The sequence below is a fragment of the Strix aluco genome, chromosome 7 (genome assembly GCF_031877795.1).
Source record: "Strix aluco isolate bStrAlu1 chromosome 7, bStrAlu1.hap1, whole genome shotgun sequence".
NCBI lineage: Eukaryota > Metazoa > Chordata > Aves > Strigiformes > Strigidae > Strix > Strix aluco.
In genome coordinates, this window is record NC_133937.1 from 15,791,969 (window position 1) to 15,816,767 (window position 24,799).

The 24,799-nt window shown below is 33.7% G+C and overlaps 1 protein-coding gene across 19 annotated transcripts in view; it reads left to right on the plus strand.

The window, feature by feature from the left end:
* Positions 1–24,799, plus strand: part of KCNMA1 (potassium calcium-activated channel subfamily M alpha 1) — a 514,442-nt gene that overhangs the window by 340,488 nt on the left and 149,155 nt on the right. For 16 of the 19 annotated variants that reach the window (XM_074830555.1, XM_074830556.1, XM_074830565.1 and 13 more), the window contains exons 7-13: positions 365–440; positions 2,173–2,343; positions 4,010–4,101; positions 18,430–18,540; positions 20,044–20,149; positions 21,543–21,625; positions 24,206–24,275. In XM_074830555.1, the coding sequence (XP_074686656.1) occupies positions 365–440; positions 2,173–2,343; positions 4,010–4,101; positions 18,430–18,540; positions 20,044–20,149; positions 21,543–21,625; positions 24,206–24,275 (709 nt within the window). Of the gene's footprint in view, positions 1–364; positions 441–2,172; positions 2,344–4,009; positions 4,102–4,198; positions 4,291–18,429; positions 18,541–20,043; positions 20,150–21,542; positions 21,626–24,205; positions 24,276–24,799 lie in introns of all 19 variants that reach the window. The other 3 variants (XM_074830560.1, XM_074830564.1, XM_074830571.1) reach the window with 1 other exon arrangement.

Sequence of the window (24,799 nt, forward strand, 5' to 3'; positions counted from 1 at the left end):
AAATGTGAAGGTGAGTGTACTGAGAGGCAATAAAATTATTTGTGAAAAAGCATTATTTATTCCTATTTGTTTGATTATGAGTACAGATGTAGCTAAGGTTCACATTTGTCTTTCTGCTCTGAAATGCATTGAAATTTTTCTTTCAAGCTATCTAAATTATGCAAATGTGAACTGTGCAAAGACAGTATAAAACATACTTTGCAAAGGCTTTTGATTAAGTTTTTTAGGGACCCTGCTTCTCTTCAGAAATCATCATCAGACTCTTTCAATCTAAAGTGTGTAGTTGTATACAGGTACATATTAAAAATGTGTGCTGAATTCCAGTCTAAATTCCTATTTGTTGTTGCATTTTCTTTACTTTCAGTAATTCCATCAAGCTAGTGAATCTGTGCTCTATATTTATCAGCACGTGGCTGACAGCAGCTGGGTTCATACATTTGGTAAGTATATTTGAAAATACTTCATTGACTTTTTCTCATGGATCATCTTCTCTATGAGCTACTTTATTACCTGAAATTGCCTTGCTCTGGACAATCCCTTAACACATCTATAGATTACAATTAAAAAAAAGACATCACAGTTTCACAAGGTTTAGGCTTCTACTCAAAACTAATTCTGAATAGTAAGTCATTAATCTTAGCAATAAAATATGAGACTTAGACTGATGCAACTTCTTGACTGATTACAAATTTACCAGTAGGTGGCAATGTTTCCTAAATAACTACCCGGCGTGCTTCATGAAAGGGGCTGGCAGAGCTGAAATGACACCGAGGTTCTGGGAAATAAATGGTTGTGCCAGAAGAAAGCACTTCTATATTTCCACGAGAAGTAAAGGGATTGCTAACATTCCGGGTAGCAATTTTTTAGAGATTATTTCCTTCTCTTTTGTTTTTAAATTTCAAATTGTTTGATGTAGCTTTCAGTCACTGATAACATAGATTTTTGTAATAGATTTTTATTCTGCACTTAACAATACCTGAAGAATATAAGATAGTACTGAAGAATATAAGATAGTATAGAAGTACATATGATTTCATAAATGTAAATATGCATATATGGTAGGTGTATGTCAATTGTGTCTTTTAAACATTTTAAGCATTTACTGATTTGTTGGGGAAATATAATTAAATATGATTAAGTGTTTGTTCTTTACATTTTATGATCAGCTTAGAATCAGGAAAATTTCAAGCTGCTAGTAGTGATAAGTTATTCAGGAATGGTTTTGAACTAATATTATAATTTAATGATATTGTTGTTAGTCCAGAGCAATTTAATTGGTTTCACCTGAATTACCTTGAGCTGCATCCAGCTATATAGATCAAATTCAGAATGTTTATATTCTTGTTATACCAGATAGTAATTTAATTTTCACTCTTATAAAGATACACTGAAATTTTGGATGTTTTAATTTATGATATACTTCTCATTCATGGACGACCACATTTCTACACTCCTCTGAGCAAATATAGCATTTTTATCATAGAAACATTAGCTTTTTCTATTTTTGAACAACAGCAAAAAAAAAAAAAAATCTTTAAAAAATTACATCAGGAGGGAGGGAATGGTGTTTTTAAGGGCTTGGATTTTGTGTGTGGTTGGTTGGCTTTTTACTTTTCAGCATATATTTCTCTATACTACTGTAGGAATCCTCAAACTTCAGACTTTTTACTGTGGAACAAATTTTAGAGGGAATGCACCTTTCCCACTGATAAATTTATAACTTTGTCACATACAGTAACCACATACAGTTCCACTTCTTGGAAAAGTAATAGTATATCACTGAACTTAACATGTCATAATGCCTTTAATAGCTACATAATGCTTTAAAACAAAAACATTAAGAAGTATAATTGCATTACAAGTAAGATGCACTCTGAAAAAGTTCTGAATAAATTGCTATAAAATGAATTTACCTAGTTGCCATAAGAAGTTATATTATTTAGTGGTGAATGAAAAAGTTACTTTCCATAAATAGTATGAGCAGCAAGGCTCTGCATACTGGCAAAATGCTATAATTGGGACAGGGTTAGGTTCTATATTCAAAATAAATCACAGAAAAGGATCCAGAGTTTATATTATATGCCAAATTATATATATACACACTAGCACACCCAGATACATCAACAGAGTACAACTCTATTAATTCATTATATGTTTTCTTGTACATTTTAGGTGGAGAACTCAGGGGATCCATGGGAAAATTTCCAAAATAATCAACCACTAACGTATTGGGAATGTGTTTATTTACTGATGGTTACAATGTCCACTGTTGGCTATGGAGATGTTTATGCAAAAACAACCCTTGGTCGCCTTTTCATGGTCTTTTTCATCCTTGGGGGATTGGTAAAAACTCTTTTATTATGATGATGATAATGATGATGATTATTATTATTATAGCTACCTTAATACTTGATCCTGTATATCTCAATGCTGTAATTAAAGAAATAATAATACCTGGTTTACTGAATTAAAATTAATTATAAAACTTTTAAATGTTTTAATACACGCCATTTTTTTTCTACAGATAAATATTTTGGCAAAGCTTGTCAAATTAGTTTAGTAGTCAGAATTTTTCTAATCCATTTGAATGAGTAATGAATGTGAATAGATGAAGTGCCTTAATATTTCAACTTAAAATGTTATTTGTAGTCCTTTACTTTTTAGTGACTGACTGTAGTGCATTTTTTTGAGACTGCTATTGATACTTAAAGGCACTTTGCGGTTTCAGAAGTCCTACCCACCCTTCTGTGTTCCTTCCCAGAATTCCAACAAACACTGTGGCTTTGGACTGCCTTAAAGAGCAGCTTGCCTGATTCAGATGATGGCAAACCACATTCTCTTTAATTTCAAACATCCTTTCATGTCATGTAGCACAGTTTTAACTCACAATTTATCACATGGCCATAGCCAGTATCCTTTTTTATCAACAAATTCTCATGTTCTTTGTCCTGTATGTACATAGCACTAAAGTTACTAATCATTTCATGTCAACTTTTCTATTATTTATCAGTGTTAGTGATATTATAGGACCTGTTGCAATGTTACTGTCTAAACCAGCAAGGTTTATTTTAATAGTTGCACTGTCCAAGGTAAGTGCTTTATGGAAGACTCACAATATATTGTGTACAAACATATATATGTATTGTTACTTTACTCTCATATATTGATTTCACATATACATACATCTTACAGGGGTGATATGTATATAACTAATGTTATCAATGTCATATATGAGACACACATATACATATATATGAGTATATATATCACCATAAATATATGCATTCCCATCTATGTTTATTGACATACGAAGGCAAAGACCATGTCAGCTGGCAGTAGCTCTTCGAAGTATCCAGCCACAAGGAAGATGTTTGTTGGACAAAACATGGCAGAATAATTTTTATTTTCTCCTCAAAACCTTTTTTCTATCACATGTTATTCCAGTCCTTTTAAAAACAACTTTTGGAAAAGATTTTTTTGGGGGGGCGGGGGGGTGACCTTTTTGTTTCTTGACAGAGGAATAACCCCTGATTCCATCTTGGGTTTGTCTTTTGAATCCTAATAATGGGGTGGAAAAACTCTCTCTTTTAAAGTAGAAATGTAACAGAATGATAATACTTGGTTTTGTTTTTTGCAGTGGAGCTTGCATAGGTCTTTTCCCCTCCCCTCTTCAGGAAGAATTAGACATAAAACTGTATTTTATTATTAGATACCAGTTTGAGTTAATTTTGTTCTTGTTTTGTTTTGTATGCCTATTTTTCCTCTTTTGATCATTTTCTTAATTTATAAGGTGTGCACCTTCTCCAAGACCAACTTTTACATTGACCCCTCTTGTTTTCTTTGATAAGAACTTTTACATTTTTTAAATTCTCTTTTTAAACAACTTCATAGATCTAATTCTTTTGCATTTTCAGATCTTAAAGATATATATCTTCTGAAAAGATTCATCATTCCCCCTTCTTTGGCCTCTCTTTTTAGTCTTTTCTTCTGTCTCCTATCTTCTTCTTAGGCCATGTTTGCCAGCTACGTCCCTGAAATCATAGAGTTAATAGGAAACCGCAAGAAATATGGTGGTTCCTATAGTGCGGTTAGTGGAAGAAAGTAAGTATCCCAAGAGGCTCTGCTGCCTCTGCTGCAGTAGAACACTCTCTGCATGCCATTTTCTTTTTTTTTTTGTGTTTTTGTTTCATGCATGTAGGCAATGTTTGCTCGCTACGTGCCAGAAATTGCTGCTCTCATCCTTAATCGGAAGAAATACGGCGGGACTTTTAACTCAACCCGAGGCAGAAAGTAAGTCAAAAAAGACCAGGTGTGGTTGTGTGACTTTAAAGAGCCCCTGAAGGTGGTAACAGCTGGCTCACAGCTTATAAGGCTGTGTTCTTTGACATCAGATGTTACCACTGGAGAGTTGTCACACTATAATTAGAGACCTGGGCTATGCTATGGTACAAGTCACAACATTTTTTGCCTACTTCAAGAGAACCGGGATACCACTAAGACTACACTGACATATCTTATAAAAAAATGCTGCTATTGCATTTGCAGTTAGCTTCTAGAACAAGGTTGACTTGACAGTTCAAAGTTTTGGGCATCAGATTATCACGTGGTCATCTTTTAACTAAGTGGCAATGACAATTCATGTGATTTTCAAACAACTTAGTTCTTTAGAAAACTCGGGTTTACTGGGGTGCCAAACATGAGATTTATGTTGATTGGGTTATTCCATTAGACTATGTCATAAGTCTGATAGTGCTGTTTCTCATTGTTCAAACAGCAGATTCAGATCTCATGCAGCTCCTGACTTCATATGAATGTCACAAACAGTCATGATTTTAGGATCTATGACTAGGGATTGATTTTAAAGTGATTCTCTTCGGCACAGTGTATAGAACCTATCTGAAGAGCAGGAAGTAGTAGGCTTAGTATCAATATAGTATGGAAAAAAAGAAGTCCATAAAAATACTATTTTTTTACGTTATCTGTTAGCAAAAGTTAAATTCTCTTGGACCACATTAGCTCATTACATTTCTGTTGAAAGCCTGCTTGTTTTCTTGACCAAGTTAAAACCAACTCTTCCTGGCATTCCCAGCATCCAGATCTGCTGGGATATAGCCTTTAATGCACTAGATGTACTTGGTGATATAGTAGTTTCTTTTCTATATCACCTTTAGTGTTGCCATCTTTTGTTTCATTACATATCATTGTGACATTCACTAGTAGGGATATATTTGCCCTAAAAGCCTAGTCTTATGGAAACCCTTCCATATACTATAAAGGACTGCAAGCAATGCATCTAATTAATTGTCCCTCTCCTTACTTTAAGAAAATATGTTTTTTTCTTTATTCCTTTCAAATCATCACCCATGCATCATTTTGTAAATGTGGATTATGGTTTTATCAAGTTGTTTCTTCTCTCTGTAGAGTAGAAAGACTGTAAATGTCCCAGAGAGCTGATTCTGGAGTACTGTTTTACATCACTGGGTAGAGAAATCAATTTTTTTTTCTTTAGTTATAGCTTTTACTATTGTAAGTTCAATAATATTCAAGCAATTAGGTGACACAATTGAAAACTTCAATACTTTATTTTTTTGAGATAACCTCAAATATCCAAAGTTTTTTTTTTAACTGTTACCGTTAATGTTGAAAACTTGCATAATTCACTAAATGCCTTAATTTATTGGCATTAATTAAACGAAATAATTTATTTCTCTATCTTGAGCAGTATCATTAATGTCCCAAGATGTTTCCTTGTGACAGAGGCCTACTAAGTTTCATATTTGTATTCATACTTGGTTTCTCAGAGAGAAGTTTTTCAAACACAGAACTTACACCTCTGTTTTTGAGGCTCCAAAAGAGTTATAACAGAGGGGAATATGGTTAAAAACTATTTTACATACAGAGGTTTAGTCTCTCCCCTTGTACATTGTCACTAGTACCCAGCATTGCTCAGATGTCTCTAAACTTGTACCTGATCTTCAGTCAGAACCCCACATCCTGAAAAGCTCATCTCCAGATTACAGGCTTCTGCTAGCTTTGGGGCATGCTTAATTTTATTTTTTCACCTTTTCTTTTTGTCTTTATTTATATGCACTATCTGTTTGTCTTTAGCTCACTCTGTTGTCAATGCTTTCTCTGCTGATCTCTACTGCCCATGTAACTTGTCATTTGAAACTCAGCTCTGTCATCAGCATACAAAGTGTTCAATTTACTTTATGCATTGTTTTCTGGTTCAATTGTTAATTACTAAGTAGTTTAAAGATGTCCTTTGCTCATGTGGGTCTTTCATCAGAGAATCTAAGCTTGGGAACTGCACAGTAAAAAGCCATTAGCACCCCTTGTTTGATGTTGCTTTTGCAGTCAGTAGAACAAGATTGATGAAATGTTATGTTTAGCCAAAATTTAAGTTTTCATTTGGAATTCAGTGTTGAGAGAATGGATTGTCAGAACCAATAAGTTTTCCTTTGCTTGGGATATGGGCATGTGGTAGTAATTAGCAATATAAGGTCTTAGGTTGAGCAACCAAGCATAGATTCTGGCAGCAAACATAATGAGAAACTACAGTTGTTCTATTCCTAACGTCAGAAAGTTTCCAGATAAAATTAAATACATGTACAAAATGAAAGCAGCCATATTTTGTTGAAAGAGGTAGTTTCAACTCTTAAAATAGCAAATGTGTATATTTTTTAGCTTTCTCCAAAATAGATAAATACATGGAATCCATGTTGTAGCATTTATATATGTGTTTATACATGTTGCCTCATGAACTATGTCTGTGGAATAACATGCTTCTATATGATTATTAAACATTTAGGTGGGAAGTTAAAATTAACATGATTACAAATGTTTTGAGGATTTCACTACATCAATACTAAGGAGAGACTTTCTATAGAATTGTAACTGTTGAAGAATCTAGAATATATGCATAAAAATTATTTCTACAAGCGCCACTTACTAAAGAAGATAAGCAACCAACACACCAGCAAGTTTGATCTCACATTTCATTTTGCTTTTCAGCCAATAAAGTCCCCAAAGGGCTCATAAACTATATAGGAATCATTTTGCAGGAATAAAGAATCTTACTTCTCTCTTAGGTGAAACACATACATACAGAGTTTGAAAACAGAAGTAGTTTGTAGGCAGTATGCAATTATCACTGGTTAAATTTACTAGGTAGTTTTGTTACAAAAGTCCACGGGGAATTTAAAATTTAATTTATAATCTCTGTTTTGTAATATAGTTCTGTAATGAGACTTGTAAGGTCTCCTAGAACACAAAGCAGGAATTCTGTTATCATCTTTGATTGAAGTTTCATCTGTTAAATAAACGACAGTACACACTGTTGCATAGATACCAAAATGCATCCCAATATATCTATACAAAATGTGACCGAGACCAAACATACACATTTAATGATGAGTAGGGTAATGACTTGAGCACAATTATAACCTAGTGCAAAAAAAACCTGAGAAGTTGCCAAAAAAGGTAACAATCCTTGTCTTGAATTTCAGATTTGTAAGCAATGAGATCTGCTCTATAGGTGCTGAGATTACTGCTAAGCAGCTGTTTTCTAGTGTTTCAGATCAGCTCATCAGAAGACTCTGTAATGTTTTTACTATGTGCCCTGATACACCAGAATCAGATGGGCAGCAGACAAGAAAAACTGGCCTTCTTAGTTTAGTTATACTCAAACAATTGCTTCTTGCTACAGTCACCACTAAATACAAATGAGACAGAGAAAACCAAACTGTAGTTACAAAGACAAAAACTAGTTGATATTAAATAAATGTGTGTATATATATATAAAACTAAGATGTAACTGCGAAATAAAATTCAGGCATGAGAAGCAATCAGAACTGTAAAAAAATATTATTTTCTAAAACTGCTAAGAGGTATCTTAGCATAACAGTGGTGTGGCTTCCAGTATTTTCCACATTGAGTCCTACATAGTTTTACTATTCATTCACATGAGCAATTCAGTCACTACTGTTTCTCCTCCCTGTGTATTTCCCTGGATTATTTCTGTAGTACATGATTTTAACTTTTGGGAAGTACTTTGTGCAAAGCAGTTATTGCACATCATATTCTTTACATATTAACTAATGTTCTGCTGATTTCTGTAGAAGTAGGTAGCAACACAACTTACTTTCTCTGTAGAACAGTTGGTGTATTTTTATTATTAATAAACTATTAACTACCTGACAGAGTTTTTGTGAGACTTAACCGAGTCAAGTTTATGCTTTCTGAAGATGAGAAATGGTTTTGAAATGCAAAGTAGACAAATTTGTAATGAAGATTAACTCTTATTAATTGCTTCCTCACCAAGCATTATGTTATCACACTGAAAACCATCTGCAATATTATATAGGACATATCTCACTAAAACATTGTGAAACTTACTAGATCACCAAGAAATAACTAACAAAAGCATATACTAAAAAGAAATTATATTAAGATAATTTCATAAAGAAAATTAGTGACAAACTAGTATTGTTCTGAACATATAAAGTAGTTTGTAATAACAAAATACTGGATACAAATGCTGGAGATAAAGCTAGGTGTAACTGAAGATAAAAGCTAGATGGGTGGAGAAGGAAAAAAATCTGACCTTTTATTACAGTCTTATAAAAAGTCTGTAGATTAGACTTTAGAAAATAATACATAGTTTTATATATATAAACAGGGGAATTTTTATGCTTTTTTGTTTGATTGACATTTTTTCATCATTTACAAACTAAAATGGCATATAACTTGAGTGTTAAAGATATTTCCACTTAGCCATCTTTCTTAATAATTTTGAGACCAGCAGCTGGTTTCCTACACCCTATCAGTATTTAGCTCTTTTCTTCTTAAGGCTTTCAATCTGACTTACTCTGCTTAGGCTCTTTCTGTAACCTACCTTTAGAACTTAGAAGTTAGTATTCAAGGGATCATTTTAAAGTGATATTTTTGAAGTGAAGTGCCACAGAAGGATGAAAAGGTATCTGCCACTCTATCACTATAGCTGATAGACTATTGTTTTTAGAATGTAGCAATAAGCCTACAGGTTAGTTTATGTGTGCGTACCTCCAGAAGGCTGGAAGAGACAATGATCACTTTCGCTTTGGATGATTTTCTGAAGCGCTTCAACTAATCTCTTAACTATAAAATTCAGGCTTTAAGTCTTGTGAGACAGAGGCTTCAATAAATTTTTGGGTTTGGATAAGTAGAATTTTGCTGTTGCACCCTTCTTTTGGTATTTGGAACTTACACATAGCCAAAATAGGATTTACAAGATCATCTGTGTTATTTCTTCTAAGAAAAAAAAAAAAAAATCAAGGTTTGTTTATTTATTTATTCATAAACTTCATATTACTCAGGTCTGGTCTGAGATTTGGGTAAAGACCCAGATTTGTTTTACCTCTACTAATTCATAATTAACCTCTTATTCTGCATTTACTAATTTACTTGAGAATCAAAATTGTTCTTATTCAGTTGTTTTGTTTCTGTGTTCATATGATCAGACTGGATTTTAACTCTGTGAAATATTTTCTAGTTGAAGACATTGTAAAACAGCCTGCACAGAGGTCTAGAAAACAGATGGAAAGAACATTTGTAAACTGATGGACCAAAAGAGAGACTGGATAACTTAATGATTTTTTTCAGTCTTTAAATTGAATTACTGACTTTTAATTCCATGGACTAAATTCTTTTTGTCCTTTTCATGCAAAACTGCTATCAAATCCAACGGAAATTCTTTGAGAGCAGCAAGTAGAATACAGCTTCACATGAATAAGATATTGGCAGAGAGGGATCATTATTATTCTGTATACATGTATGTGTATATATAAACTGCTTATCTTGTCCCAATAATAAATATTTTTATAAAGTTTGTTAAATTTTCAAAAGATTTAAAAAAAATGATCCAGAGGCATTGCTGTAGTTAATACATAAGATTAAAACTTGTATTTTAATGAAATCACAGTTCTTTACTGTATAAGCTCTTAAAATGTCTTGTTTCTCTTCTCTCATGATATGCTCTGCTTCCCAGAGATTTCTTCAGATTTCTTAAATTTACAAGCCATAAATTAGCAAATCATCAACATATCAACAGGAATAATCATCTGTTAGAGATTCCTTCCAGAAGGAAACATGGGATTCAATAACTAAACTTCACAGAGAAAAATAATAACTGTAGACAGATAGATATGGTAAACAGAAAGACAAACAGATAATTTAAGTTGACAGGCCATCTTGGACTCATTAGACATTTGAATTTGATTAAAAATTAGGAAAAAAAAATTAAGGCTTATCCAAATACTTTGGCAAAGACTCATTTGCTGCAGTAATGAGAGGCATAACTCCAAAGAAAGTGATATTAGATTATTCTATTAAATAATTTGATACAATATGTAAGATATTATTTTCCAGTGGGATGAGAATGTAATAAGAGAATGTGACATGGATTGCATTATGATCCCCAGGGGTGTCTCTATTTCCCATCTGCTAGCCATTCTTCTAAACCCACTGTTTCAAATGAAGTCTCCCTTAGTTATAAAGAAAATCTGATGAGTGTTAAGTAGACTGATAGATAGAACTAATAGGACAAACTTTTTTTTTCCAGTTTTGCATGCTTATTAAACTATATCCATTCTTATGAAAGCAAGAAAGGAAATGTGGGAAGTGACATATAACAGTATTACAACTTTAAAAAATGTGTGTTCTAGGTCTCAAATCACATTCCATTCCTACAATAACAGCACTAATATTATATTTCTAATTAAAACTTTTAAAATTTCAACTTTTCCTTCTATCTGCCTAAACTTTAAAAAAAAATTTGGGTTGGCATCAAAATAGCATTTGTTGCTGTCCAAATTTTGACCCAAGAAGGACTGAATCTGGTTTATACATCTGCTGATCTACCATATTCTGCAAAATATATAGGCCATGACTTTAAGTGTGGACATTCCAGGGAGTGCAATGTGAGATGGCAGAAGTGGTGAATTGATCAGCAAGTTTTCATGAATTACGACTTCTTGTTTTCACTCAGATTCTGTTGCAGAAAATTAGTCATGACATTTTGGGATGATTTCTACAGAAAGAATTACATTGGCTCTGATCATGAACGAAATGCTCAAAAATCTTAAAGCTTTTGCTGACTCCTGCATTGCTTACAAAGGACTTAATTATTTTTTGACTCATTGAGCATTTAAAAAATGCATAAGGCAATTTAAAAATGAGTAATGGTGGGAACATAGGAAGCAATTTATTTAAGGGAAGATATTTTCAATTGATTTCAAAAGTAATAACAGGGTGTCTTGTATGTGTGATATCTGCTTCACAAATTATTACAAGAAGGAAGCCCAGGGTTTGGAGGGATTAGAACAGTAGGTTAAGGTCTGTTTGCAACTGAGATGCTAATGCTGGAGATGTGGTTTACTCCTGCATTTTATTGTAAGCTTTCTAGTATGGACTCCTTATGCATGCCATATATTTAACAGTTTTTTACTTCTATTTATACTAAATTATTCACTTATTTCTTATGGTGATATAGCCGTGTTGTGTTTAAATGTTGTGGTATTTTTTATGAAAGCAGAAATACTCTAGAGAATATTACCATCAAGACTGAATGAAAGGATGAATATTCATCCTTTACTTTAAGCTACAGTGGAAGCCTCTTAACTAATCCAGACCATGGAAGAAAGAAATCACTGTGCTTTCTTCTTATTATTGCAGCTTCAGAGGTATGCATCAAGCAAAGAATATTAACTTTTATTTCTTAACTTGCTTTATAGACAAGCATTGCACAATTCTTTAGATCATAAAAATGTAAAATAAACTCATTTAGCTGTAACTGAACAAGGAAGTTGAAATAAACAAAGCAGCTCACAGTGAATCACTTACAATAGCATGCTATTGCTAACAGACTTAGATGTGAGCTCTAATATGCAGTTTAAACAAAGGAGTGTGCTATTCATCCAGGATTAAAGTATCCAAAAAGCACTCTATCGCCTGTTCTCTAGTAGAAATCTCATTTAGGTGGGCATAGAATATTTCCGGACCTGTGTAAATGAATTCTTCTGTACTATTTCCATGCGCTTCAGAGACAATTTCTAATATTTAAAGATTGCCAGTGACACACCACCAATATTCACTGAGCAAGACTGAAACCTGGATTTGTGTCAATGCACTTGTTGTAGTTCCATAGCTGTGATAATTCACAACTAATTAGGGTCTTGTGTGTGATTGTTTGTCACACACTACCAATTTTATGTTTAAAAGAATTTTAAATGATTCCTTCTTGATTCCTAATTTTACATACTTATATTTGTCACAAAGTAAATTAATACCCGCATCAGTGGTAACTTTCAAATGCCTGACATTAATAATTTCCCATTTATGTCCATCTGATCTATGATCCAGTGCCGTTCCGTTTATCTGTACTGTATACCATATACAATGTAGCTCTTTGAGCATTTTCTGCTATTAACTAACTCTTTTTCTTTACTCACAATATAAAAGAGATTCCAAAGAGGGTGGAACCCGTTGGAAAGAATAGATAGTTTCTGTCAGAATTAATCACAACAGCTTCAGTACAGGCTGCATAAGTTCACTCTGGTTCCTAAACAGTTGGCAGCTGAAGCTATCAGGTCCAATTTAGAGAAGTTGGTACCTCAGACATGTTCTCACATACTGCAATCCCATCGCTATTCACAGTGTAGTCAAATTCTTTCATACACTTAATGTTGATACATATTTGAAAGTCAGTACTTTTGGCTTCTCTAACTTCAACACTTTTGAAATTTTTAATCCTCCAGGAGTAAAGAGAATAATGAAAATCTGCTTTCTAACAAACAGGAGAACAAATGTTAAAATAAAGTTGCTGGGATGTTACATACAGACAGTTTGCTATATCCTTGAGTATCTTTGACTTGTTGCCTTGTACTAGATTTCTACAGCCTAATTTGAGAATCAGAGTGAGAAAATAGCTTACAGGTGAATTTTTAAAACAATATCATGTCTTGATTTCAGAGTATTTTTGTATCTTGTCTTGATTTTCAGAGTATTTTCATATCTTCACAGATATAAATGACTAATGCAAAAAGAAAAGTTTGGGAGTAACACTTTTTAGTTTCATACCGGCTAGAATTATTTTTTAAAAACCAACCAGGTGTGCCTTCTTTCAGTCCAGAAGGGTCTGTTATAGATAAATCGTTCTCAGTCTTTGCTTTTGTCATATATGCAATACATAGGCAAGTTTTTTTAATGCTTAAAATACTATAACATTGTTCTGGCTCACTATATGCATTGGTTAAATAAGTGGTCCTTAGAGGACCATCCTTGGATTCAAGTTTTCTGTGAAAAAAAGAGAAAAACATGAAATCATGACTGTACAGCACCTATTACTCTATTTATCTGAGAGAGGAGTTTATATTAAAATAAGGCATGTGTTTAACTGAATAAGAGAGACATATAAGCACATGCATAAAGCTTTGATTTAATTGAACCAAATTAGTAGAGACTGGAATAATGTTAAGTAAATTATGAAAAGCACGAGCATCTAGAAACATATTGTAAAGTGGAATATTTAAAGAATGCATACCACTAATAGATAAACAAGAAGACCATACCTACAGTCTCTCTTGGCATTTATTGACTTTTCTTAACAAGAAAAAGTGACTGAGACCCATACTTTGTTGAGGAAAACCAGTTAGACTTTACAAGAACCTGTTTACTTCAACCATAGCAGCTTGCTACTGGTATACAAAGAAAGAATTTAGATGGTCGATAGATTAAGGCATGATCAGAACACTAAGCAGAAAGGCCATAAAGACATTTGAGCATATGTATTTGATATAAATATTATAGTTTTATAGAGTCATCTAGATCAATATGTGCTACACTTCATTTAGTTACTTGACTAGTGAATACCATGTATTCAACTGAATGCTAAACAGAATTTTGTATTTACTGTCTTTGATTTATTATGACAGATTAGTTAGAGTGAGTTTTTTCAAGTTCTTTATATTTGTTCCAATAAAATGGATATGATTTCTTTCAAAATAAACAGGCAAAAGATTTGCCTTTTGTATTGTGTCCTCTGAACGAAGAACTATGGAAAGATCCTTTTTGAAGGATCCTATTCACAGTGGATCTGTTTTCATTTACAGTGCTATTTACATGGATTAAGTGTATGTTCTCAATTATCTCATGTCAGAATTCTGGATGTTTTAGCTTTTACTTATTTCATTTTTTTCTTCCTGAAACTGTTTGTATCCATGGTAGCTGTGGACCTTTTATCACCATTTTTGTTTACTTTATAAGAAGCTATTGTATTTTTAGCAAATGTGTCATTTTATCAATACTTGAGTGGAAAAAAATTAGGTACTGTAGAGAATTTCAACTGTGTAGAATCACAGTTGAAATCAACTGTGTAGAACTGTACTAATTTTTCATATTTCTCACAGTAATTAATTTTGAGAATGCTAAGTACATATAGGAGAGACTGGATTAGGCTTTATTGGTTGATAGAATACAGCTCCTGGTAGCTTTTGTTTCCCTGTAAAAGGGATGCTTTTTCAAGCATCACAATTGTGTAATATGGATTCCCATTGGTATATTAAACCAGTTTTGCCTTTCATACATGATACCAATGATAACTATTACTTAACAGAAACGTGCATACTTATCAACAATAAAAATATCTAAATTCCTGAATTGTGGTTTTTTAGTATTTAGTATTGTAAGGGAATTTCTAAATTTTGTTTTTAAAGAATGAAAAACAAAAAAAAAAGGAAATCATAATAATTTAGCTGAATACTGTAATAGTTTTGAGGTTTTTCATAAACAAAAAAGTTGGACATTTCTGTTGACCCCAAATTATTAATACAATGTTTTCCTACCAACTAACTAGCTCAAAGCAAAAGATACCCAGTATGTTTGCTTTGCTTAAACTTGGTGCATGGAAAAAAATGTCTGGTACATGGAAAGGGAATGGAACAGGCAAAGGAAGTTACAAATCTTCAAATCGTATACAGGACTGATTGGAACAATATAAGCTTTCTAAATTTTCTTAAATAATGTACCTAATAACTCTCTCTGGGCAAGTTTTCAATTTCTTCTACTTCTAAGCCAAAAATATAATTTATTTTAAAAAGAGATTTTTTATGGGGAGTTTTCAACCAAAAATTAATGCAAGTATCTCATCAGAAAACATTGTTTGAAAAGTAGGAGTTTTTGTTGCAATCACTGCTCAGGTCACTCTTGCACTATGTAAGAACAGCAAAGAAGAAAAGAATAGATCATGTCCAGCCCCAAATCAGAGTTAAAATGAAATCATGGTGCAGATGCCTTCTGGCACTTCCGAAAAAGTCAGTCCTGATGTTCAGATGCAAGAGAATTTGACAGCTAAATATTTTATTTTCACTGGAGCAGATTGCTGTGAAACCCTACTGAATGAGAACCATAACAGGATTGTATTATTGTACCAAATGCGTCTGCTTTTGGTGGGAGGTTTTTGGAATAGATAACCTCTGGAGGTCTCTTCCAACCTGAATTAACTTGTGATCTTATGATCCAATGAAAATTTCTTCTGCAGTAGAGTAATTTAGGTTGCACACTCTATCTGGCTTGTAGGTTTTCTCTTCAGTTTACTCATATTTTTAAAATGTGGACTCTAATTAATGTCAGAAGAGAAACAACATGAAGTAAAATCTCTCAGGAAGGAAGTAAATTTTCTGTGCAAGAATGCAGTGTAGCACAAGAGCATGCAGGAAGAGACCCTGCTAAAGCTAACAGCATAGGATCTGTACAAAGCAGTTGCCTACAAGAAGAAATTATTTCTGTTATTAAAAATAATGCATCAACTATGCAAATGGAAAGTTCAATTTCTTAATTAGAAATAGTTGGAAACATTTGAAGAAAATAATACCCATAGTTTAAAATTAGTCGTCTTAGCAAATGTGTACAGACAGCATAAGGAATACAAATGAATATTTTTAGCTGCTATTTATCATTTTCTTGGGCCTTTGTGGTTTTTGATGCTAGATGGGTTTACAGTCAGGAAAAAGGTTCTAAATACCACTAGACAGCTAGAACTTTCCAATATGTTAGTGTAACATGGTGTATCAAACAGTCTGTTCAGAATTAGATCTAGTAAACCACTAAGTTTTTAAACATCTCTTCAGAATCTGAACTTTCTTGGGGTCTTCCATTTACATTGATATATTGGATGGAGATGCATCCATTTGGTGGGGGGTGAATCTTAGCTCTTGAAATCATATTTTACCCTTATGTGTTGAAGGTTATTATCCTGACCTAACAGAGCGCAATAACACATGCACGCACAGTGCTGGCAGCTCAGGCAATTGACCACTAGGGAAACTGAGGAAGAGTGCTTCTGAAGAGGGGAATACAGGCATCGTTTTATCCTGTATAGAGTCTCCTGCAAACTCTGCCAAGCTGCAGAGGTCTCAGAGGAAACCTCTTAAGGACCCCTTGCGCCAAAAAAAGGATGAGCTAATATATTTTATGTCGTCTTTTCTGACATTGTGTTTACCACCTTATAAAACAGGAAAGCTTTAACGAAGGGATTTTTGTGTTTTTAAGCATTTAAAATCTGAGAACTCGGTGCTCTGTACACTTACTGCACCAAAAACTTAGGTTAAAATTGAGCAAAATATTACTGAAGCCAAAGAGGACACTCTGGGTAGCTAGTTTAGCAATAAAAGTTCATAGTATTGAGTCCTATGTTTAAATATAACCCAGCATGATCTGAGTCTCATATAACCATATATTCCTTGCCTGTTAAAAAGAATGAAACCATTGAAGATTTTGACTACTGCTGTTTTTAAAATTACATCTGAGTCCTGGTGCTGTCACTTCACTAAACTTATGCAGAAGGAGTGTTTGAGTTTATCATATTTCTAAATAAAGCTTTAGAACTCTGTGTTATGCTATTTATAAAAGTGGTACTAGTAGAACAATATCATAAGTTGTACTGGACTGGTATAACAGTTTAATGTGTTTTGCTTTTCTAGTCACCATCTGAACCACTGCAAAAGTAACAGTACATGATGGTGATATTGTTCAGTTCATGATGCATACTACTGATTTATTGTTTGTTCTGCATATTTATCCCTTTTCCAATGAGTTCTACATGCTTTTCACACATTTTATCAGGCATCCAATTATGAAGCAAGAACAGACTTCTATTATAACCCACTACATAAGTAATCATTGGTGCCACCTATTATTTGTTGTTTCCAGCCAATGACGTTTCTGCATTGCTGAGTTTTCCACAGAACAATTATAAGTAGGTGAGACCTGGGTGGTCTACCTCTTACCCTTGAAATTACTTCACATTTGGCAGTTGAAGTGCCAAATAAGTTTGTGAAATTGTGTGTTTGTAGCGTTTGTGCATAGACTCTATGACTGTAATGAAGTTGACTTTCTGTTAATTCAGGAATTGTATCTATACCACCTTGTCCCTCTTCCTGACTACTGTGAGCAGTGTGGCTATTGGAAGTGTTAGCAATAGGCATATCAAAATCACCATCTGTCTTAAACCCGTGACAGTAATGGAAGCTGGGGTTGAGTTTATTCCATGAGGGAAATTGTGAAACAGTGGAGGATAGTCTAATCACAAATTTTTGGACTTTGCTTTACAATAATAAAGGAGCAAAGATCCCTTAAGTCAGTAAGAGTGCATTTTCCTCTCATTCAGCATCTCAGAATTTAAGCTGTAGAATTCAAGAATGTGTGCGTAGTATGTTGTACTTCCATCTTGGTCAGATACATCTAGTAATGGAAATGTGGAGCAGTAGAAATGTTTGTGACATTACAGTCTGTGCAAACTTTGATTTTCTAAGCCATCTGTTGCAATGGTGCAACAAATGATTTCTTATTGTAAAGTACTCTCCTTGTAGGAGTTCTGGTAGGAAAAAGATTTCTTTTTTACTGCTTATGGCCTAAAATTGGCAAGCTTTGCACTGCCTTTATTGGCATAAGTGTTTGCTTTCAACTATGGAAAAATAGTGAATTGTTTTAGGGAGATTTGCTGTCTCATTATGTTATAAACCAAAAATTTAAGCAGTAAATCTCGGTAGAGGAGGTGAAGATGTGGAGAAAGATGTATAAAATAAATATGACTTTGAAGGGGACTGGTTAATACAGTGTATAAACATATATATAAATGATGACACTTACTGTTAAATGTCTAATACAACTTGACCAGATGGTTTATTAATAATAGTCTTTGCAGGTGAGAGTGTGTATGTATTTGCAGTTGCAAAGCATCTTTTGGAACTGATGTTTTCCTTCTCTGACTTCATGAAATAGGATCTAGAGGAACATCAAGAAGAGACTGATACTCTTTTTTGGCTAATAAATTATCATTTCCTTCTCTGCTCTCTTGCTTGCTTTGCAAGATTAACTCTGATTTTTCTGTAACAGGCACATAGTTGTCTGTGGTCACATAACACTTGAAAGTGTGTCCAACTTCCTGAAGGACTTCCTGCACAAGGATAGGGATGATGTCAACGTAGAAATCGTCTTTCTGCATAAGTGAGTAATCTTTCAAGATTAGTCTTATCATCTGTTACAAAAACTCATTAAATTAAGACGTGTCTTTTTTTGGGAAGACAGAGGATCTTTCAAGATTAAACTAACCTTAAAATTAATGTTTGCAAATACTTTTATTAACAATGTATTTTGAAAAAAGAGTTGTTTTCTGTAATTTTTTATAATCCATTGCTAAGTATAGGTGTTTCAAGCACACTTCAGACCCAGTCATGTCGATTGTGAGGTAGATTACTAAACCCATACTTGAAGTGGAAATGGAATTATGAAATAAAAAAATATTGAAATACTAATAAATAGATGTGAGAATTTTCTTTAGTGGCAAATATTTCTTGTGAAACTACCAAAATTGTTAAAATCAGTAAAATTAGTGAAAAATACTGTATGTCATATAAACTTATGCTATCTGAAAACACATTTTCACCTTTGATTTCATAAGGAAAAAAAGCTTTTTTCATATTGCAAAATATTTATAAAAGGAAAAATGTAGGTGCAGGTTTAGTTTTAATATAAATGAGATACATCACTTTACAGATATAGTGAAAAAGGAAAAGAAATTCTTGTCATGGTGGTAATTAGTACTGCTCTGCTACCCATATATACATACCTACACACACATAGTCTCTTGCATTTTTCTTGTGGTGGATTTGGAAAGGTGTCTTAAGGCAGTTGCTGTTTTACATTATATGTAATTACTCTGCATTACATGTAATACAACATCAAATAGGATGCCTATGGGAGAAGCTGCTAGGAATAGCCGTGTGGTAGAGAGACAGTATGAAAGGTGTTTTCTGCTCTGGAATGGCATCTGTTTACAAGTGTTGCAAGATATGAATGAGTCATATTTTTGCATTTAGCAGTAAGTTCTGCACTTTTATTCTTGTCAAAGAAAATTATTAAAAAGTTTAAGAATCATTTGTGATGATTCAGTAAAGGAAGCTGAAAAACTAAGAATCAGCAGCACCTGCGCAATTTTTTTATCTGGTCCTTTTAAATTGAACTAGACATTGTTTGATTATTTTCTCTCTCTATGTAATAATAAGAATTGAGTGTGAGAGGAAAGTGGGAGATCCAGAGTTCCCCAGTGAAAATGCACGGTGATAGGAATCAGGAAACTACATACACACATGTAGGAGTTTAGACCTGGCTACTTGTTTGTGCCTGCTTTCTTCTGTACCTTCACAGACAAATATTTGCATGTATCTGTTTTCTTACTAGATTTACCATCTGGCATGACAAATATCTCATGCACTTACTCTTTAGCTATTAAATGCCTTCTGTTTTAATGAGTGACATCAGAAAAAGTATTTACAAGGTTGGTGCTGCATTATATAACTGCACACTGTTTCCACACCACAGGAAAAGCATCAGCAGAAGTCTGAATACCTAAAATAAATAAATGGGTTGGTTTATAAATTAAGGAAATGGGGCAGTTATGGAAACTGAATTCTCATTTGTACTTGTGTTTTCTTCTTCTTCCCAATGCAGTATCTCCCCTAACCTTGAGCTGGAAGCTCTTTTTAAACGACACTTCACTCAGGTGGAATTTTATCAGGGTTCAGTCCTTAATCCCCATGACCTGGCGAGAGTGAAGGTAACACCTCTGTTGTTCTGTTCTCCTGCTAATTGACTTTTTAAAAATTACTAATTGCATTATTTGGAAAAAAATTGTAAAGCTCTCCTTCATGTAACCCCAAAAGATTGTTTTTCCATCTCTATTATCTTGCCTAAGAAATTATAATATCTAATCTTATAAACCTTGTTTTCCTTGTATCTTTAGATCTTCAAAGCTACAGTAACTCTGTGACTTAAGATACATTGTCAGCCATTCCATTGAACTCTCTATGAATTTTTCACTGGGGCTTAGTTCAAGAGTCCATTTTACATTAGTTTGATATAATAGAACATTGTCTTATTGCTTAAAATTCTATTGTTTTACCTTCATCAGAACTATTTTTCATGTGTAAAACACTTTTTCTATTGTCTAGAATCCTAGAAAAAAATAATACTTAAGATCTTAATCTTAAGATCTTTGGTAGCTAAAATGAGGTGACTTTATTGTCTAGAATTCTCTATGGTAAATTATTTTGTACTCTTAAAGCAAAGCATGATGCTTAAATGGAAAAAAAAAAAAAGATGGCAAGCTGTCAGATACAGCATTAACTCTTTCATGTTTTTCTTTTCTTTTTTTTAAATGGAGTCTAAACTGGCTACTTAAGCCAATAATATTTTAGTACAATGTTAACGCTTTCTGAAGTACTAATCATGTCTTTTGTCCATTTTGGTTGCAGAACTAGGTTAACCTTTTGTAACCCAATACACGCTGCTTCAGTTCATTAGAACAAATTCTAATTATGACTATAAAATTGTGTGTTGGTATTTTGTATTCTCTATTCCACCCTTCTTTGTGTTGGCGTATTGTTGTATACACTGAAAAATACTATTGTCATCCACTTTGAGTTAAATAGAGCTAAGGATTGTGTGAACACAGAGGTCCTGTGAACAGATCATTCTCCTTCTGATGCTTTCTAAAACATGCTCAGATTCTAAATCACCAGTTCAGCCACCTTTTCCTGTCTCTAATAGGAAAGTATTTAAATTCCCAAACAAAGCTGCAGGACTTGCGGGAGCACTGTACTGATGTAACAGGAACTTCCTATGGATTTATGAGTCTAAATTTCAGTATCTGGTTGCAAAAGATATGTCCATTAACACCTTTGTGCCTGAGCTGATACAATGTAAGAGTCAATAATCGAACTACTGACTTGGTCTGAGCATCATAAGCAAGTTTCAAGAAATTGCTTGGTATATATGAGAGCTGTTATAATCACTCACATAACTCACACTAACTCCATGTAGCATTAGCAGAACTAAGAACTGACGTTCACACTCATGATGGCAGTGTTAGATTCCCTAATGCTTTATGTTGAAAGAAGAGCTGGAAAGAGACGGTGCTATTTATGTTTGCTTTTTCTTTGGTGTCTCAGATAGAGTCAGCTGATGCGTGCCTAATCCTTGCCAATAAATACTGCGCTGACCCAGATGCTGAAGATGCCTCCAATATTATGAGGTAAACTCTTTAGTTTTTAAGAGGTTTTTGGTTCTTAACTCTGATTAGCTAACTTCTGGTGTCCAGATAGGCTATACCCACATGGAGCTTTATTGCTGATCTGTGGCACTTGAAGAACATTGCAGGATTTTTGTTTTTATGGGACAAATTACAAGATTGTCTAAAAAGTTCAGAGATGAGGATACTCTAAATTCCTACCTAAAGTGTTTTAGTTTAGCTGGTTTAGAAAGAGTGTATCAGAAGAGACATTTGGAGCACAAGCTTTGGTACTTTTAGTCGTTTTGCAAGACCTAGGGTTTGTCTTTAGAAATGAGGGGAAAGGGAATGCAATTATTTTGTTGCAACAGTATGTTGCTTGAGTGCATGTACTGCATGGGCTGCTGTTAATGATGGGACAGAATCACCCTTAATCATTTCATACCTGATTGCTCCTTGATACATCTGGTCCTACAAGTAATTGTGCTGGTCAGGGGATAGCAAGGTATACACTTCATGATGGTAATGGTCTCCTAGCTCATCCTTCTGTTTTACGCTGAAGACCAAACACTGTTGATTTTGATTGACAAGGCACTTACCACATTAGGGACCACCAGATCTTGTCCTGCCTTCCCCCTTCTGTTCTCTGAAGGAAGGAGTTGAAAGAGTCAGTCAGTAGATTGCAGCTAGAGTTACAACAAACCTAAGCCATTCCATTGTTTGTGTTTTGTTCATACAACCCTAGTTTTAATGAGACCAGTCTCTCCATTTAAAAACTAAAATCACAGAATCATCTAGGTTGGAAAAGACCTGAAGATCACCTAGTCCAACCATTAACCTAACACTGACAGTTCCCAACTACACCATATCCCTCAGCACTATGTCAACCCAACTCTTAAACAACTCCAGGAATGGGGACTCCACCACTGCCCTGGGCAGCTCATTCCAACACCTAACAACCCCTTCTGGAAAGAAATACTTCCTAATATCCAGTCTAAACCTTCCCTGGCACAACTTGAGGCCATTCCCTCTTGTCCTATCACTTGTTACTTGGTTAAAGAGGCTCATCCCCAGCTCTCTGCAACCTCCTTTCAGGTAGTTGTAGAGGGCAATGAGGTCTCCCCTCAGCATCCTCTTCTTCAGACTAAACTAATGTCAATGATTTGTTAAAAATTCTCTAGCATAGAATTGGCCAGTGTTATAACCCCACTTTACTGACGTGTTTACATTCTGTGAATTGAAGGAAGAGGAGAAATTAAAAAAAATTAATAAAATTTCTCCTGTGGAAAAAGTTCACTGCGTGCAAGAGATCTGGCTGTCTGTGGAAGGTGCAGGGCTTAACTATGCCTAATTTCATTTTCCAAACATGCTTTTGAGTTGCAATGTGAGAAACTGTTTTGACATTAATTGCATAAATACATCAAAAATATTCCAGTTGTAGATTAGTGCATTCTTAATAGATTTAATACATTTAATGTAACAAAATACAAAAGTGTTATTTTGAGAGTGGAATTCTCTTGTGTTTTCTCCAACAACATTGAACATTTAATTAAATAATTCAGCAAGAAATGGAAAATTAGAAGGAAGACTTGTTTGCTCTTTCCAAAAGAAAATATAAATTAAAATCATGCATACAACTTTTTTTTTATGTTTCATGCTCTAGCTTTGGTATGCTTCAAAGCGCAAGCCAGACCAGCAATTTGCAAGATATTTTCTACAATAAACCTGTAAACAGTTATGGCATTGAGTCTTATGAGACTGATGATTCCATAACAGTTCAGGGGGTTTTTTTGATTGTTTTATCTTCTCTTTTCTACCTTTAGTTTGTGTATGCAAAACTGATTTTTTTGACCTTTCTTTCTCTGTTCAATGCTTTTTTCATTTTTAAATTGTATATTCCTCTCTTCATAACGTGTTATCAATCCACTCATTTCTCAAAACATTTTTCTTTCCAGCCACTTAATCTGTACACAGCGGAGTAGATTTTAGGCTCACTAAATGATTAAGAATTCAGGAAATCTGCAGATTATGAAGTAGCCACATATTTTATAAATTCAGCATTCAGATATCAGTTTCAATATCAAGCTTTGGAATAATCCATAAAAATTCAAGGTGTTTGAATATGATGAATGTCTAGCAACTATAAATAAATAATATGTGATGGGGCAGAAAGAAGGGCATTCTTTCAGACATCATTAAAAAACTTGGTCCATTGTGTTGGTTCAAAGACATGAAGATAATCACTGAAGATGACATAGTAATTGCAAGTGTGTTATTTGCCTAACAGAATGAGTACAGTATTTGAACAGTATTTGCTAAATAAATTTCTTTTTCTGCAAATTCTGTAAGAGCAAACCATTCAGCTGAATAATTCCTGAAGTTTAGTGTTCTCTAGTATTAGCCGATGGTTATTAACTGAATTTGACTAAATGTAAATATTGCATAGGTCTGACTTCAATTAGTATGCTTTACAGCCAGATGAATAAGGGGGTACAGTTTTAATTGTGGGATTTAACAACACAGTAAAGTAGAGGTATTAAGATACATTATCCAAATGTCCTATCAGCTAAAAGTTATTTTAATTGCTTTTTCTTTTATTTTTAGAGTTATTTCAATAAAGAATTATCATCCGAAGATAAGAATTATCACTCAGATGTTGCAGTATCACAATAAGGTAATGTGACGACCAACAGCATCTCTCTCCAGATCTTTTTGCTATATTGCATTCACTCATACACAATTTTTCTAGCTCCAGTAATAGTAAGCATTTTTCTTTCCAAACTAAAACATCCTAATAAGCATTGCAATGTACTCCAGTTACAAGGTAATTCAGTTTTATTTATATATGCAAGGGACCTTATCAAAATCCTGACATTTATTAATTGCCTAGGGTCTAATTCTCAAACTTACAGTGTCCATAGTTGCTATTGATTCCAGACGAGCCTTTAACTGCTCAGCTTATTACACTAGAACTACCCAAGATGAATTGGTGGCCCCCAGGCAAGTCATCTGAAGTCAATTCTTTGTGGATACTTAAAAAAAAAAAAAAAAAAAGGCAACATAGTATTATTGTGTTATTGGAGATTTATTGTGATTTTTTTTGTTTCTTGAATGACAATGTAGACCTGAAATTGCCAAATTGCAGGTACAAAATAAATAAAATTATTTTTTCATGTAAAACATAATTCAGATGTGGAA